General features: G+C 49.9%; 1 protein-coding gene and 1 pseudogene across 1 annotated transcript in view; one reads left to right on the top strand and one right to left on the bottom strand.

Annotated features, from left to right (window-relative positions):
- Positions 1-9,062: 9,062 nt before the first annotated feature.
- LOC119467117 lies at positions 9,063-9,220 on the bottom strand (annotated as a pseudogene).
- Positions 9,221-10,212: 992 nt separating this feature from the next.
- Positions 10,213-18,056, top strand: part of KLRG2 (killer cell lectin like receptor G2) — a 19,973-nt gene continuing 12,129 nt past the window's right edge. Inside the window, exons 1-3 of the mRNA XM_017499744.2 lie at positions 10,213-11,023; positions 15,019-15,120; positions 15,490-15,635. Coding sequence (XP_017355233.1) covers positions 10,270-11,023; positions 15,019-15,120; positions 15,490-15,635 — 1,002 coding nt within the window. The 5' untranslated portion in view covers positions 10,213-10,269. The remainder of the gene's footprint in view (positions 11,024-15,018; positions 15,121-15,489; positions 15,636-18,056) is intronic.

Here is an 18,056-nt window from a genome sequence, read left to right as displayed (position 1 = left end):
CAGTTCACTCCAGCCTGGGCAACAGAGTGAGACTCTGTCTCAAAAAAAAAAAAAAGGTCACATCTATAGAAGGTTTTTGTTCACTTCAGCCAGAGCTAAGTAGCTAAGTGATGGCTGACAATTTCCACTTGGCTGATGCACTCACGATGTTAATTTTTTTTATTTTTATTATTATTTTTTTGAAATGGGGTCTCACTCTGTCACCCAGGCTGGAGTGCAGTGGTGTGATCTCAGCTCACTGCAACTTCTACCTCCTGGGGGGTTCAAACGATTCTCCTGCCTCAGCCTCCTGAGTAGCTAGGATTACAGGTGGTGCACCACCACACCCAGAAATGTTTGTATTTTTAATAGAGATGGGGTTTCACCGTGTTGCCCAGGCTGGTCTCAAACTCCTGTGCTCAAGTGATGCACCCACCACAGACCCTCAAAGTACTGGGATTACAGACGTGAGCCACTGCACCCTGCTTCAAGATGTTTATGATTAGGACCGAAACTGGTCCAACTCTCTCTTTCATTCTCCCATTCATCTGACCCTGATCTTCCTCTACTCTTCACTCTTAAAGTTCTTCTACCTCAAGCCAGTTGTCCTGGCACATGAGGAGGCGAGGCTGCGCATTCAAGACCGGCCTGGGCAATGTGGAAACCTCTCACCCATTAAAATATTTCTACCTGCTTAGAATTCAGCAAAGTGAAACTCTGCATTCTGAAAAACTGAGTAGGCATTTTGGGACACATGTTCATGGCAGCAAAATCTGGATCATAGTCATGCTGTCTATGGTATGGAGAGTTCTCACTTTGCATTCAGAAAAGGACAACCAGATACCAACTTTTATAGAATGAAATTAGGAAATTTTAGCAAGTCATTTAAACTGTTTCTTTTTTTTTGAGTTTGGTATTTTTTTGTTTGTTTGTTTGTTTGTTTGTTTTTGTTTTTTTTGTTTTTTGACATGGAGTCTCTCTGTGTCACCCAGGCTGGAGTGCAGTGGTATAATGTCGACTCACTGTGACCTCTACCTCCCCAGTTAAAGTGATTCTCCTGCCTCATCCTCCTGCGTAGCTGAGATTATAGGCATCCACACCACATCTGGCTAATTTTTTTATATTTTTAGTAGAGACGGATTTTCACCATGTTGGTCAGGCTGGTCTCAAACTCCTGACCTCAAGTGACCCACCTGCCTTGGCCTCTCAGAGTGCTAGAATTACAGGCATGAGCCACCACGCTCAGCCTAAACTATTTTCTGAAGTAGATTTCCCTTGAAGCCCGAGGCTCATCAGACATTTATTCTTCTGTAACTGATGAATGCAGCTTTCACTCTGCGGAGAAAAGCCTCTTTGTGGGCTGTGACCATCTTCCTCCAGCCACCTGGCTCCTCGTATTTGACAGGCTGGTGATCATGTTATGCTTGTACCACAGAGGACTGTGCAGATATCTGACCAGATATTCTCGCTGCTTGAAAAGCACGTGTCTGACACAACCCCGAGTGATGCCATCATGAAATCCTCCTTCCCAGCCAAGCCGTGTGCATGGATGTTAGTGTTGGTGTGTTGTAGTGTTGTGGGGTGCCCCAATCTCCCTTAAAGGCCATGGTTATTGCCAAAGTTACTAACCTGGGCCAAGGAGGGTCTGTCCTCACAACTCCCACTTGCAGGGGAATGAGGGGATTTCAGGCCTTTTCTGGGCCACAGTTGATTTGCACCCTTGAGGGTGGTCCCAACAGGTACAGAAGAGGTTGGCACAAAATGCTCATGGGTAGCAAGTCCCGGCTGGGGGTTCCCCCTGCCATTGCCAGTTTGGGGTCAATAGGGCCACTGAGGGCTGGATGTGTGGTGGGAGGTGGGGTGTGACCCTGAGCCCCTAGAGAAAAGGGACATGTGGTTTGGATTAAGGCCCAAAGGAAGATCTGGCCTTGAAGTGTGCTGATTGGTATCAGGCCCTGCAGGATGGAGTGACTACAATTTGGGAGCAAGGTGTGGGGAATCCCTAGGACTACTCCATTTTGGGGTGTGTGAGTGCCCTTGGAGAGGCACAGTGGTCAGGTGCGACCCCTCCTCTGTTTCACATGGGCAAGTCCTTGGGTGTTAGGATCCTCCCAGTATCCAACAGCTCTCAGGAAGCAGCCCCTCCTGTCCAGAGGTGGGCAGAGGAGATGGGAAGAACAGGTGAAGGCAGGTAAGAGGGAGCTGTCACAGAAGCAAGACAGGACCGAGATGCACCTGGGCCTGGCGGGGCGGTGGACCTCAGACCCAGGACAGGCAGAGGCAGCCAAGCCAGTTCAGTCCCGATAGCGCCCACTCCAGGGCCTAAGAGACGGTCAGGCAAAGCCAACCCCCAGTGGGCCGTGGGGCTGCTGAGGCTTTGCGTCTACCCTTGAATCCTGTGCAGCCCAGGCTGCTCGCTGCCTCCAGCCCTGCAATCCAGCCTGGCATCCAGCCTTGCTGCAGTGGCCTGACTTCCCTGGGTGGACCACTCTCCAGGTGGAACCAGAATCTGGTGGGTTTGAAATGAACTCAATCTCTGCCCTCACTGAGCTCCACACAGTCGGGCCAAAGTGGGTAGTCAGGGTCTTGCGAGGAGACCCCCACATCTTCCTCTGTAGTCTAGTAACCCATTGGGGCCAGGGCAAAGGCTCTGTAAGAGGGGCTTTTCACCAGGGCTGTGCATTCAGCAGAGCAGGCTGTGGGCTGCTTAGCCCCAGAGGGTGCCACTCACCTAGTCCAGATGTGAATGACCTCTGCTCCTGAGAGCGGTGACAAAAACACCCCGCTGATGGGTAGAAAGAGTCTGGGTTTAAAATTAGCCTTTAACTTTCCTATTGAGTCATTACCCAAAAAGAGATTTTCTGCTTCCTCCTCTGAAAAGGGCAGTTGGACTTTTTAATCCTGAAAATGGAAGTGTGCCTAGCCCCAGGGGAGAGTTGAGTGTTTTGTTTTTAAAAGCCTAGACTCATAAAATAATAATAACACAGGAGGTTTGGAATCGAGGAAGCCTCCACAGACTGAGAGCTAAGAATAGCCCAAGGATGGAGGAGGCTGATGGGACAGGTGTTTCCAGAGGGCCTGGGGAGGCGGCAGGTCCCCAGCCTGGGGAGGGTGTGAGCGAAAGCTGCCTGTAGGGTGGCTCTGAAAGCATGGGCAGGCGCAATGGCTGCGAATGCCACATAAAGGGCAAGGGGATCAACATCCTAAAGAGTGAAAGACCAATGCCCAGAGGCTACATCTACATCAGGCAAAAGCAGCAGCAAAATGCTGACCCGCAGCCCAAGAATGAGCGTCCTTTTTCAGGACGTTAATGAGCCCTGGGGTCCTTGTTTAATCTCTTGGGAAGAGGGGGCCCCAGAATGGACACATAGTGAAGTTCTCATATATCTTGATAAGTGAGGGCTGGAGCTGGATATAATGTAACTCAGGGAAATAAGGATCATTTCTCATACCTGAGTGTTGAGAAGCACTCGTGGTGAGGCAGCAGCACTGAGGCTACAAGAGAACAGTCAACTCTAGACCAAGCAGCCGGGATCCCATCTAAGTGGGTGGAGGGGATGGTTTTCAATGGCAGGTTTTCACAACAGGTTAAAGAATTCAGGTTTAAATAAGAGGGAAAAAGGGAAGGGAGTGGCCAGGAACCATGTTGGGATAGACAACTGGGCCAAGCTTCAGAGTGAGGCTGACATAAGGAAAGTCTGGCGGGAAACGAAGTCCAGAACGTGGGCAGGCCGGCCCTGCGGTCAGGGGTTACACAGGGAAGCTGCTGTGTGTTGAGTGTATGCACCAGAATTCATGTGTTGGAAATGTGGTCCCCCAGTGTGGCAGTGTTGGGATGTGAGGTTAGTACAAGGTGATTAGGTCACCTCTAGGGGCCTCAGCCTCACAGCTAGGGTCACCTTATCTATTGTGATTTCTCCAGTTCCTGTTCTGCCTAATTATGGCTCTTTCTTCCCTTCAGAAAACTTCCTACAGGTAGAAGGAGAAGCCATGCCGACAGCATCTCCCCCAACTTACATGAATGATCTTGTATTTGGGTATATATGTAAGGTGATCTAAGTGAAATCAGTGCCTCTCTTGGGAGCATAAATGGGTAAATTATCACACTCACTTGCCCTTCCCCTTTTCTTCCATGTTATGATGCAACATGAAAGCCTTTACCAGAAGCTGCTACCATGCCCTTGGACTTCCCAGTCTAGAACTATAAGAAATAATTTATTTTCTTTATTTTTATTTTTTATTTTTTTGAGACAGAGTCTCACTCTGTTGCCCAGGCTTGAGTGCAATGGCGTGACCTCAGCTCACTGTAACCTCTTCCTCCTGGGTTCAAGTGATTCTCCTGCCTCAGCCTCCTGAGGAGCTGGGATTACAGGTGCATGCCACCACATCGTATAATTTTTGTATTTTTTAGTAGAGATGGGGTTTCACCATATTGGCCAGGCTGGTCTCAAACTCCTGACCTCAAGTGAACTAGCCACCCTGGCCTCCCAAAATGCTGGAATTACAGATGTGAACCACTGCACCTGGCCTTTCTTTTCTTTATGAATTACTCAGTCTCAGGTATTCTGCTATAGCAACAGAAAATGGACTAAGACAGAAGCTGAGGAGCGACTCCCAGCCACCTGCACATTAGTGGTGAAGAACCCCTGATACCTCCCAGGCCAGCTGTCCTTCCCATATTGGTTTAGGGCCTCAGCATTAGGATCCTGGCAGGGGGTGGCATGGGGCAGACATGGGTCCCCTGCATCTCAGGGAATCGGAATATCTGGTGTCTCTCTATCTTGGGCAGTGCTAGAGAAACTCGCCAGATTCTTGTATTTGGGAGGCCTTTTTTTATATTATACTCTTTTCTCCACACCTTTCCACTTTTCCCTGAAAACGATTGCTTCATGGCTTTTTTTCCTAATTACATAATTACCACTTTTGTCTTAAAACACATATTAACACATAGCTGTTAATATATTTGATTAGACAACAATTTCCTACATTTAGGTATGACTTCCTGGTGGTGTATTCAAGACCCTTTAGTTAGATTTTTGCAAGGCCTGATTTGATTTGGGGGATACCTAGACCTCAAGACTCTCAGACTAGCAAATCTCATTCATAATGGGCTGATTTTGCTCAGAGGGGAAGAGGGTAACATTATCCTTAAATCTGGGACCTCTTCACCAATGTGCTCCCGGGCACTTGTGTCTCTTCCCTTTGCTATCCCAGTCTCTGGTACAGGAGTCCCACAGAGCCTGGGGAAAAGTCTTTTACACACCTGGGATGCCAGGAGGTAGGCGCTGCTTCTCCTGGTCTCGTGTCCCCAGGCCCAGCCCTACTCCATTGCTCCCTGGGTCTCCTGGTCCTTCTACCTGCTCCCATCTAGGTCTTTCCAAGTGTTGAGCCCCAGACTCAGCAAAGTCAGCTAAGGCTGGGGACACTAATCCAGAGGAGAGCTAGGTCTGTCCTCCATATCCCTGAGTCACGGCTGTCTGTCCTCACAATTACAATCCCACAAGTGCTACATTTGACAGGCAAGGAATCTGTGGATGGAGCTCTTAAAAGGGAGGGTCTTTGTTATTTTTTTGAAACAGCATATCACTCTGTCGTCACCCAGGCTGGAGTGCAATGGCGCGATCTTGGCTCACTACAACCTTTGCCTCCCGGGTTCAAGCGATTCCCTTGCCACAGCCTCCTGAGTAGCTGGGATTACAGGCACACACCACCACATCTGGCTAATTTTTGTATTTTTAGTAGAGACGGTGTTCCACCATGTTGGTCAGGCTGGTCTCGAATTCCTGACCACATGATCTGTCGTTTTTTGTTTTTTGTTTTTTTTAGATGGAGTTTCGCTCTCGTTGCCCAGGCTGGAGTGCGATGGCACAATCTGGTCTCATAGCAACCTCCACCTCAAGGGAGCGTCTTTGTTTCCACATGCAGATGACTCAGGGAGCTGTTTTTCTGCTGGGTCATGGCTCTTCTCCAGTTCTCCCGGGATAAGCTCGCATGCATCCAGGTGGAATGTTTTCTCAGTCCCTGCCTCACCCACACTCTTGACCTAAAGCCACCTTTTGTTCCTCCCCTAGCGCTGTCTAGCTCTCTGTCCTCTGCCTCGCCCAGCGGCAGATGGATCCTCCACTAAAACGAGGCTGCCTCTTCACTCCCAATGGATGGCTGATGTCTCAGAAAGTTACTGGGGATGGGGGTCAGGTGTGGTGTGGCTGAAGTAACTGGAAAGCAAGGCTTAGTCTGCTGAGTAATGGGATCAACATCCACACCTCTGCCCCAGCCCATGACTGGCATGGACCCAATCAGCGAGAGACTGGGGATGAAACCAGGAGGACTAGGGGAGCATAAAGCAGCAAAAGGGGAGAAAAGATGTGTTTGGGGACCAGAGATGCCCAAGGACATGCTGGCTTTCCCACTTAGGAAACATCCAACCCTGCACGAGTTCCTCAACCTCTCTGAATCTGTTTTTTCACCTGTGAAGTAGGGATTTCAGTTATTATAAAGAGCAAATGGACCTAACAGCCGAATGTAAAATGTGAACCCTGATGGGAACTTGGTTGGGGAAAAAATTAGGAAAATTTAAATTTGGTTTCTAGAATATCACCTAGCTCAGAGCTACTGTTAATTTCTTTGATGTGAGAATGGCATTGTACTTATGGAAAACACGTGTATTCTTGCAAATGCATGCTGAAATATTGAAGGGTGAGGTTTCTTGAGGCCAGCAGCTCACACTCAGATGGTTCCATAACAGCTGAGAGAATGTCTGCACAGAGATGGAAAGAAAGACAAGAACGACACGTGAAATGCTAACTGTTGAATCAAGGTGGAGGGCGTTCACACGATCACCATGTATTCTTTCCACGTTTCTTAGTGTTTAAAATATGTCAACTAAAGATTGGGGGGAAAGAGAGCCAAGGTATGTGAAGCACTCTGTACAGTGCCCCATTCAGCATAAATATTCACTAAGCTACTATTGGAGACGTCAGCCAAGAACCAGGGATGGGTGTTTCAGATACTGATCTGGGGGTGCAGTGAGGATTTCTTGGGGCCAGAGACAAGCATTAAAGGATGAGACCACCATGTGCACGTGTTGAGCACAGACAGTGCAGAGTGCTGGAAGACACCTGACGGGGAGAGACCAAGATGGGGGCTTAGGTGGGTTGGGGGGATGTCACACTGGCTTGGGTACCCTCTGAGCCTCTGAGCAGGTGGAATGTGAGCTGGGGACGGGCTGTGCCAGGGAGTTGGTTGTGCGGAAACCCCTCTCCCTCCTCATCTGTGTCTCTAGATCCCCTAGAGGGGCCAGCATGCCATGGGGATGACATCAGCCAAGAACCAGGAGTGGGACTGTTTGCCTCCTCTCTGGCGAATTAAGCTGCAGTTTAATTTATGCTTGTAGAACTCTTCAGTCTGCTCAGACAAACCAGATACCATCAGCCACCCTTGACCAGTGAACTTCATGGCGTGAGTCAGGAAAAGATGACAAGGATTCCTACAGGGCCACTTTCTGGAACCAGCCAGTGATCTGGAACTTTCAGTGGTAGGGAGGATAGAGGAAATTTCAGTGGTATTTTACCCAGCCCCCGACAGTGTCCAAGACACTTCTCAGTAGCACAATTAACAAATAAAAAGATGTTCAACTTCATTCATAGTTAAAGAAATGCAAGCTGAAACTCAATATCTTTGCCCATCAGATTCGGTAAGGACCGAGAAGACTGATGATATGAAGTGCAGGTGCAGCCACAGGAACAGCCCTCTCATCCTTTCTCTGTTGAGCCTCATGTGGGTAATTTAGCAGTACCCATCATATCCAAAACTCTGACCACCCTTTGGCTCAGCAATTTCATTTCAATGATTCTATTCTGAAGATATTACCAGAGATGTAATTTTAAAAAACAATATATACAAGGATTCTCACTGAATTATATCTATATCATGTTCAGCATTGCAGTAATTACGTCACCCAAATGGAAACAACTCAAATGTCCATCAATAGGAGACTTCTTAAATAAATTACACGCAGGAAAACATTTAATATGAGTGATGTTTTAAAAATAAAGATATTTGTATATATAATAACAGTACAGGTTACTGTATACATTTGTTTAAAAATCTTGAAGACTGCATACCAAAATGTTAATAACAGAAATCTCTGGGGCATAAAAAACAGGGGACCTTTATTTTCTACAGTATGCATTTCTGTAATAATTTTGTATTGCAGGCATGTATTGCTGTTGCAAGCAGAAAACAGGATTTTAAAGTGAGGGAAAGTGAGAGAAGGATGAAAAAGAAAGATGACAGTAGATATTTGTTCTTTTTCACCAGCTAGCATCTGAACCCCCTTGAAACATTTGGGTAATTCACCTATCTTAGGATGTCCCACTTTAGAAGTTGTAATGGCCTTGTGGTGCCAGGCTGATGTGCTGTGTCACAGGAGGTACAGAGAGACTGCATGGAATCCTGGCCCTCACCTCAAGAGAAACGTGGAGCCCAATGGGACTTGGGTTTTCAGCCACTTGCAGAGTCTCCCTTCCCTCCCCTCCTGTCTCCTCCCCTCCTGTCTCCTCCCCTCCTGTCCTCTCCCCTTCCCTCCCCTCCCCTCCTCTTCCTTCCCCTCCCTTCCCCTCCCTTCCCCATCCATTCCCCAATCCCCTTCCCATCCCCTCCCCCATCTCCTCCCCACTCCTTTCCCCTTCCCTTCCCTCCTCTCTCCCTTTCCTTCTCTCTCCCTTACTGTCTCTCTCTCTCCTTCGTTTCTTCTTCTGAGACAGGGTCTCACTCTATTGCCCAGGCTGGAGTGTAATGGCACAATCACTGCTCACTGCAGCCTCAAACTCCCAGGCTCAAGCAATCCTCTCGCCTCAGCCTCCCAAGTAGCTGGGACCGCAGGCTCATGCCACTGCACCCAGCTAAGTTTCTGCATTTTTAGTAGGGACAAAGTCTCCCTTGCTGCCCAGATTCAAACTCCTGGACTCAAGTGGTCCTCCTGCCTTGGCTTCCCAAAGTGCTGGGATTACAGGTATAAGTCACCGCACTGGGCCCAGAGTTTTTTTTTTTTTTTTTTTTTTTTTTTTTTTTAACATATTCAGTCTCCATAGAAACTGTCAAAAATTGCCAATGCCGACTATGTTGCAGGTCGTCACGGGGGGTGGGGGGGGTGGGGAGGGTATTGGGAAAAGTTTTCAATTAGCAATAATCGTGCCTCAGATAAACCTCATCGGCTACGATACTGCCACTACGCAAAGCTCCAGGGTCTTAAATGATAAAGCAAAAAGTGGAGGAGGTATGGGAAGGATACTCAGGGTCTCGTGGAATCCATAGGGAACTATCCCAATGGATAAAGGAGGACTACTGTGCTAGAAACTATCCCTTGTTTAACCGAAATTCAAATTTAACTCAGTGGCCTGCATTTTATCTGGCAACCCCATCCTGGGGGCACTTAAAAATACCAGAGGCCTTATCCCCTTATAATAATCTGTGTGGTCTGTGGATCCCAGCCAGGTATCCTGTCCCCACACCCACACTCCCAGGTATCTGTATTTTTAAAACGGTCTTTGTATCACTGGCTCCGACTGGGAACCCGACCACACCAGGCTACCAGGCTCTCCTCCTCCTGAAAATACACATTTTCATGCCTATTCATTCCTCACTCTTTAATACATTAGGCTAGTAGGAGTCAGGCCTCCAGAGTCACTGTTGCTGGCACTTTTGCCGTGGGAAAGTCCTCCCAGGTGTGGTGGAGCGTTCTTTCGAAACCCTACCGGATTGTTAGGACAACCAACCGGGCTACTTTCCCACAGGCCGCCCCAATTCCTTTGGGTTCTGATTTCTCTGAGGTCCCAGGATCCAGACAGGCTTAGTCAATCTTTCCCTGCCTAAACTATAACTCCCAAAACATAACACCCAGGCAACAGGCTGGAGGGGAAAATGGGTGGGGTCAGAGACAAAGAAGAGGGAAGGGTCAGGCGGGCTCCAGGTTCTCTCCCACGAGCCTCCGCTCGCAGTTCTGCTTTTCTCCCCCTAGAGCTGCTGCCCACCCTGCAACCCTCGCCTTGCCCCGCCTGCAACCCTCGCCTTGCCCCGCCGCCCTTCCCAGGAGAGGCTGGGCAGGTGTCCGGAAGGCGGCGCGGCAGCAGAACGGCAGCCTCAGCCAATCAGAGCGGGACCCTTCGGGGAAGGGCGTAGCCTGACCACGTGGGAGACGCGGCTGGACCAATCCAGACGCAGGAGAGTGAAGCCCCTCTGCACTTGGGCCCAGGTGCGCTCCTCAGCGTCTCCGGGTGCGGGGCGCGCGGGATGGAGCGGGCCAAGGACGCTGCACCCGAAAGCCAAGCCGGGGCCGAACTCCCAATGGAGCCCGTGGGAAGCCTGCTCCCCGGGCTGGAGCAGCCGCAGGTCCCCGCGGAGATGCGACAACCTGAGGGTCGCGAAAGCAGCCTGACTCCAGCCGGGGCAGTGGAGGAGGCGGCGGGCGCGGGCCGAGAGCCCTCGAGCGAGAAGCAGCTGCCGTCGCCTCTCCCCGGGCCCCTGCGCGTGCCGCCGCTCAGCCTGGGCTACGGCGCCTTTGGTCGCCTGGGGTCCGCCTGCCCCGAGCCGCCGTCGCCGGGCCCCGCCGCGGCCGAGCCGTCCCAGAATAGCGAGGCGCCCGGGGCTCAGCCTGCGCCCGGAGCCTGGGCGCCCATAGAGCTGCAGGTGGACGTGCTCGTGAAGCCCGTGGGCGCGGCCAGCGGCAGCCGCACGCCCTCTCCCCGGCCCTCCACGCGCTTCCTCAAGGTGCCGGTGCCCGAGTCCCCCGCCTTCTCCCGCAGCGCGGCCCCCGCGCACCAGCTCCTGCAGCGCGCACCGTCCCCGGGCTGCACATGGGGCCGCGGTTCGCCACTGGCTGCAGCCCGGACGGAGAGCACTCCCGCCGAGGGAAGCGCCGGCTCCCCGAGCTCCCCCACGTGCTGCCGCTGCAAGGAGCTGGGGCTGGAGAAGGAGGGTGCGGCGCTGCTGCCCTGCGCGGGGTTGGACCGCGACAAGAAGCTGCCCCGGGCCGTAACGCACTTGGGTGAGTGTTCACCTGCGCCGGCAGCCGGCGCCTCCAGGTCGGATGGATGTGGCGGAAGCCCCCACACCCGCCCAGCCCTGGACCACTGGACATCGGACCCAGTAAGGGACCCAAGTCGACTGTCCCGATGCCCCTACCCATCTGGCCTCTCGGGCTTACAATCAATAACATTCCTGTCTATGTAACCGTAATTCACATTGTTTGCGATAAAAGAATAAAAGCAACTCCCCAGACAAACCCTTGGGCCCAGAGCAGGAATTACTGGGCTTTCTCTCCAGGGAGCTGCCCCACTAGGACCTCTGACAACTCTCAGCTCTGGCTGTCCCAGATCTAGTGCCAAATTCCTGCAAAGGAGTCTGGTGACGTTGGGGTCATGGGAAAGCCACTGTTTTTTTTTAATTAAACGAAGGTTCGCTCTTGTTGCCCAGGCTGGAATGCAGTAGCGCGATCTCGGCTTACTGCAGCCTTCACCATCCGGGTTCAAGAGATTCTCCTGCCTCAACCTCCCAAGTAGCTGGGACTGCAGGCTTGCGCCACCACGTCCGGCTAATTTTTTGTATTTTTAATAGAGATGGGGTTTCACCACGTTGGCCAGCTGGTCTCAAAACTCCTGACTTCAAGTAATCTTCCCACCTTAGCCTCCCGAAGTGCTAGGATTACAGACGTGAGCCACCACGCCCAGCCAAAAAAGGGAGAGAGTTTCCAGAAGAGTGTGGTCAACAGGGTCGCGTGTCTAGTAGGTTCTGGGACTGGATGATGAGGGAGCATTACCTCATTGAAACAGTGCTCTAGAGATGATGCCGATGGCCGGGGCTGTAGGGGAGAGTGGGCGGGATGGGAAGATGCCGGATGGATGCCGATGCTTGGCTCTTTGCTTTTTGCCTTCCAGGAAATATGGAAATCCAGTTAAAGATTTACGGGTTAAAGATTAAAGATTTAAACCAAGGGCTAAAGAACCTTGATTTCCTAGTGCAATGGTACGATCTCAGCTCACTGCAGCCTCTGCCTCCCGGGTTCAAGGCTGATTCTCATGCCTCAGCCTCCCAAGTAGCTGGGATTAGAGGCGCATGTCACCAGGCCTAGCTAATTTTTGTATTTTTAGTAGAAACTGAGTTTCACCATATTGGCCAGGCTGATCTGGAACTCCTGACCTCAAGTGATCCACCTGCCTTGGCCACCCAAAGTGCGGGGATTACAGGCATGAGCCACCGTGTGCAGCTGAGACTCAATTTTTTTTTCTTTTTTAGTTTTTTCTTTTTTCTTCTTCTTCTTTCATTCTACCATATCTGGTCTTGAACTCCTAGACTCAAGTGATTCTCCCATCCCAACATATCTAAGAGAGACTGTAGCTTCATCTGTATTTTCAGGTTTTTACAAGGAGAGTGTAATTCCATTACTTGAGTAATTAAGAATTCCTTTTTTGGCCAGGCACAGTGGCTCACGGCTCACACCTGTAATTTCAACACTTTGGGAAGCCGAGGTGGGTGGATCATGAGGTCAGGAGATCAAGACCATCCTGGCTAACATGGTGAAATCCCGTCTCTACTAAAAATACAAAAATTAGCTGGGCGTGGTGGCAGCACCTGTAATTCCAGCTACTGGAAGACTGAGGCAGGCAAATCCACTTGAACCTGGGAGGTGGAGGTTGCAGTGAGCCAAGATCCCATAACTGCACTTCAGCCTGGGCAGTAGAGGGAGACTCCATCTCAAAAAAGAAAAAAGAAAAAAAAGAATTCCTTTTTTGGCCAAGTGCAGTGGCTCATGCCTATAATCCCAACACTTTGGGAGGCCTAGAAGAGAGAATTTCCTGAGTCCAGGAGTTCAAGATTAGCCTGGGCAACATGGTCAAATCCTGTCTCTACAAAAAAGAAAAAAAATTAATAAAACAGAATTGCTCCTTTAAAAAGCAAGGTGGGGTGGGGACTTTCCTTTGGTAGTTTGAGAGGACAGGTAGTTCTGTGGGGGGGCCATTTCTAAACTCAACAGCTTGGAATTAAGGTGAGTCCTCCTTGGAATTAAGTGTGTGAGGTGTTTGTGACCAACTGTATTTCTTTACTGCTTTGTTGTATAAAAGGTAGAGCTAAATTTAGTGTTCAGCCACCATAATGATATTGACTTTGGTGATGGTTAGGTTTATTATCCTTTTCTTCTCCAGGTGTTGGCCAATATGATGATTTTGTGCTTACAACCCTCACATTGATGATGTGGTCATTGCTGGCTGTCGTCCCTGAGATGTGAGAGAATTCTAGGGCCTCTTGCTGCAGGGTTTCTGGGAGAAGAGAGTTATCTTTTTGCTATAGTTGATTTTACACTTCAGTGTCATCACCAAGGTCAAATTCAGGAATGCTCAGTTACTTCAGATGGGTGTGAATTTCTAGGTTGAATGTTTGTAGCTGGCCATGGCTGTAATTAAGCATTTGAAGCCATTCTTTTCTTCTCCAAGTTCTCGTTTCTGGCCTCCCTGGTTACTCCATTAACAGGGCAGGGTTAAATGTGGCATTTCAGTGTGTTCCGTCTCTGAGCCTTTGGCTTCGCCATTCTCCCTCCTGGAGGGCTCTCCCGTCTCTGCTCCTTGTTGTCTTTCGGCGGCCGCAGTCCGGCCATCTGGTCCACTTGGTTTTGAAGCATCAGGAACACTACTGCCGACAACTTCCAGCCATGTGGTGCTGTAAGCCAGGCCCGCCAAGCTCCAAGACAGCCCTCACTCCTCTCTTGTTGGTAGTTTTATCCCCCGGTCCCTTTGCCTACCTGTTAGCTCCTTGAGTACAGGGTCTTACCCTATTTTCTGTATGTCATGTCATTAAGTGCTTCATAAATGGTTATTGGCCAATTATGTGTTCCCTTTCTTATATAGAATCTGTTTGTTTTGAGACAGGATCTTACACTGTCCCCCAGGCTGGAGTGCAGTGGCACGACTGTGGCTCACAGCAGCCTTGACCTCCAATGCCCAAGTAATCCTCCCACCTCAGCCTCTCAAGTTGCTGGGACTACAGGTGCATGCTACCATGCCTGGCTACATTTTTACTTTTTGTAAAGACAGAGTCTCGGCCAAGCTCAGTGGCTCATGCCTATAATCCCAGCACTTTGGGAGGCTGAGGCAGGTGGATCACCTGAGGTCAGGAGTTCAAGACCAGCCTGACCAACATGGAGAAACCCTATCTCTACTAAAAACACAAAATTAGCCAGGCGTGGTGGTGCATGCCTGTAATTCCAGCTACTCAGGAGGCTGAGGCAGAAGAATTGCTTGAACCAGGGAGGCGGAGGTTGCAGTAAGCCAATATCGCACCATTGCCCTCCAGCCTAGGCAACAAGAGCAAAACTCCATCTCAAAAATAAACAGACAAAAAAACAAATAAAGACAGGGTCTCACCATGTTGCCTGGGCTTGTCTCGAACTCCTAGACTCAAGCAGTTCTCCTACCCCAGCTTCTCAAAGTTTTGGGATTATAGGAGTGAGCCCCCACACCCGGCCTAGAATCTTAAGCCTTCTAAGTATTTAAGAATATCTGGTGGCCGGGTGCGGTAGCTCACACCTCCCAGCACTTTCGGAGGCCAGCGTGGGTGGATCACAAGGTCAGAAGTTCAAGACCATCCTGGCCAACATGGTGAAACACTGTCTCTACTAAAAAAATATAAAAATTAGCCAGGCATGGTGGCATGCACCTGTAATCTCCGCTACTCGGGAGGCTGAGGCAGGAGAATTGCTTGAACCTGGGAAGCAGAGGTTAGAGTGAGCCGAGATTGTACTCCAGCCTAGGCAACAGAGCAAGACTCCATCAAAAAAAGAAAGAAGAGAAAAGAAAAGAAAATCTGGCTTCTTTCTCCTGAATATAAAGTTGGAACCTAAATGTTGTGGTTTATATTGGCATCCCAGGGTGAAGCGGCGGGTGCTGGCGCAAGGTGGGTGCGATGCTGGTGTGTTGTGTCTGCGGTTCTGAGTTGGGTTGGTTGGGATGGTCTCCGCTAACCCATCTGTCCTGTTTGCCCCCGTCCTAGGGCTGTCCGTGTACATGAAGTCCCTGCACCGGGCCCTGGCGGTCATGGCTGTGCTCCTGGCAGTCTCTGGGGTTGTCATTGTGGTCCTGGCCTCAAGAGCAGGTATGGTGTCCTCTGCAGTCCTCCTCCCCTCTCCCTGCTGTTTCACTACTGGGACTGGGTTTCCAGCCCTTATAACACCTTAGAATTAGAAAGAGACACTGAGAGATGCAACGCGAAGACCTGGGGCTTGATGAGCAAAGGAAAATTGGAGCCTTCCTCCCATTGGACACAGCTTGTGTCCTGATAAGAGATCAGACGCCAGGCACCGCCCCAGGGACTTTGTGCACTGCACAGACTATACAGCCTCCCTGGAGCCCTGCCCACCCTGAGGTTTGCCAGTTTCATGCCCCTTTAGTTGAGGCAGCAGCCAGGCTTTGTTTATTTAATGCAGTTTACCCTGCGGCTCACCAGCGGTCTCTGTGCTTGCAGGAACCAGATGCCAGCCATGCCCCCCAGGCTGGGTATTGTCTGAGGAGCACTGTTACTACCTCTCTGCGGAAGCGCAGGGCTGGGAAGCCAGCCAGGCTTTCTGCTCAGCCTACCACGCTACCCTCCCCCTGCTGAGCCATACCCAGGTGAGAAAGGGGTGACCAGTCTAGGGGGACATAGATCTTTTTTTTTTTTTGAAACGGAGTTTCGCTCTTGTTACCCAGGCTGGAGTGCAATGGCGTGATCTCGGCTCACCGCAACCTCTGCCTCCTGGGTTCAGGCAATTCTCCTGCCTCAGCCTCCTGAGTAGCTGGGATTACAGGCATGCGCCACCATGCCCAGCTAATTTTTTGTATTTTTAGTAGAGACGGGGTTTCACCGTGTTGACCAGGATGGTCTCGATCTCTTGACCTTGTGATCCACCCGCCTCGGCCTCCCAAAGTGCTGGGATTACAGGCATGAGCCACCGCACCCGGCCTTGGGACATAGATCTTTCTAGACCACAGAATCCTAGTACTGGAATGAAGCTTAATGATTGAGTCCAACCCTTATCAAAGAAGTCAATAAGGTGCAGAGGAGTAGCATAACCATAACTTCATGCAGCCTCTAACTCCTGGGCTCAGGCAATCCTCCTGCCTCAGCCTCCTGGGTAGCTACAGGCACGTGCCACCATGCCCAGCTTAAAACAAATTTTTTTTTTTTTTTAAGAGATAGGGATGGCTGGGTGCGGTGGCTCATGCTTGTAATCCCAGCACTTTGGGGAGTGGAGGCGGGCAGATCACCTGAGGTCAGGAGTTTGAGACCAGCCTGACCAAAATGGAGAAACCCCGTCTCTACTAAAAATACAAAATTAGCCGAGTGTGGTGGCTCATGCCTGTAGTCCCAGCTACTCAGGAAGCTGAGGCAGGAGAATGGCTTGAACCCAGGAGCTGAAGGTTGCGGTGAACCAAGATAATGCCATTGCACTCCAGTCTGGGCAACAAGAGCAAAACTCCATCTCAAAAAAAAAAGAAAGAAAGAGAGAGACAGAGTCTCACTATGTTGGCCAGACCGGTCTCAGACCTCTGGCCTCAAGTGGTCATCCTTTCTTAGCCTTCCAAAGTGCTGGGATTACAGGCGTGAGCCACTGCACCCGGCCCATGCTAGTCATTTTAAGTGTACAGCTCATTGGTGTTAAATACATTCATAATGTTGAGCACCCATCACCACCATTCATCTCCTGAGCTCTTTTCATCTTGTACAGCTGAAACTCTAAACCCCTCTAAACACTAATTCCTCATCTCCCCCGCCCACAGGCCCTGGCAGCCACCATGCTACATTCTCTTTCTCTGGTTTGGATTACTCTAAGTAACTCATACAAGTGGAATCACACAGTATTTGTCTTTTTGTGACTGGCTTCTTTCACTTAGCATCATGTCCTCAAGGCTCATCCATATTGTAGCCTGTATCAGAATTCCCTTCCTTTTGATGGCTGAATAATATTCCATTGCCTGTATGTACCACATTTTGCTTATTTGTTTATTGGTCAGTGGACAGACCCTTGGGTCACTCCTGTGTTTGGGCTGTTGTGAATAAGGCAGCTATGAATTTGGGTGGACAAATAATCTCTTCGAGACCCTGTTTTCAGTTATTAGAGTATACACCCCGAAGTGAGAACCGCTGGATCGTATGGTAATCCTATGTTTAATTTTTTGAGGAGTTGTCATCTGTCTTCCACAGGAGCTGCAAAATTTTACATTCCCAGCAATGCTTGGCTTAATTTTACCTGGGGCAGGTGCCAGGAATTTATATTAGCTGTTCTGGTATGTATGAAAACACAGCATTCCTTCTGTCAGTGCTTTAATGAATGTGTATTAAGCACTTACTCTGTGTTTGGCACCAGTGGGTTCAACAATGAGCCAGAATAGCACAGCCCCCACCCTGACAAAGCTGAGAGAGCAGTGAGGGCTGGGCGCAGTGGCTCATGCCTGTAATCCCAGCACTTTGGGCGGCGGAGGAGGGCAGATCACAAGGTCAAGAGATCGAGACCATCCTGACCAATATGGTGAAACCCCATCTCTAACAAAAATACAAAAATTAGCTGGGCATGGTGGCACATGCCTGTAATCCTAGCTACTTGGGAGGCTGAGGCAGGAGAAACGCTTGAATCTGGTTGGCGGAGATTGCAGTGAGCTGAGATTGTGCCATTGCACTCTAGCCTGAGTGACAGAGCGAGACTCCATCTCAAAAAAAAAAAAAAAAAAAAGAGGGATACAAAAAAAAAAAAAAAAAAAAAAAAAAGAAGAGTGGATGAGGCAGACATCAATCAGGAAATAATAGAAATAGATGTTTAATGACCACACTGATCTGTGCCGTGAAGGGATGGTGCACAGTGCTACGAGAGTACATGACAGGAGCATGTGACCTGAAGATCAAGGCAAACAAGGTCACATGCGCCTTTCAAAAAACATTGAGGAAAAGGCCGGGCGCGGTGGCTCAAGCCTGTAATCCCAGCACTTTGGGAGGCCGAGGCGGGTGGATCACGAGGTCAAGAGATCGAGACCATCCTGGTCAACATGGTGAAACCC

The sequence above is a fragment of the Cebus imitator genome, unplaced genomic scaffold (genome assembly GCF_001604975.1).
Source record: "Cebus imitator isolate Cc_AM_T3 unplaced genomic scaffold, Cebus_imitator-1.0 Scaffold260, whole genome shotgun sequence".
Lineage (NCBI taxonomy): Eukaryota > Metazoa > Chordata > Mammalia > Primates > Cebidae > Cebus > Cebus imitator.
The sequence above is the reverse complement of the archived record's forward strand: the minus strand, read 5'-3'. Positions and strand labels throughout refer to the sequence as shown.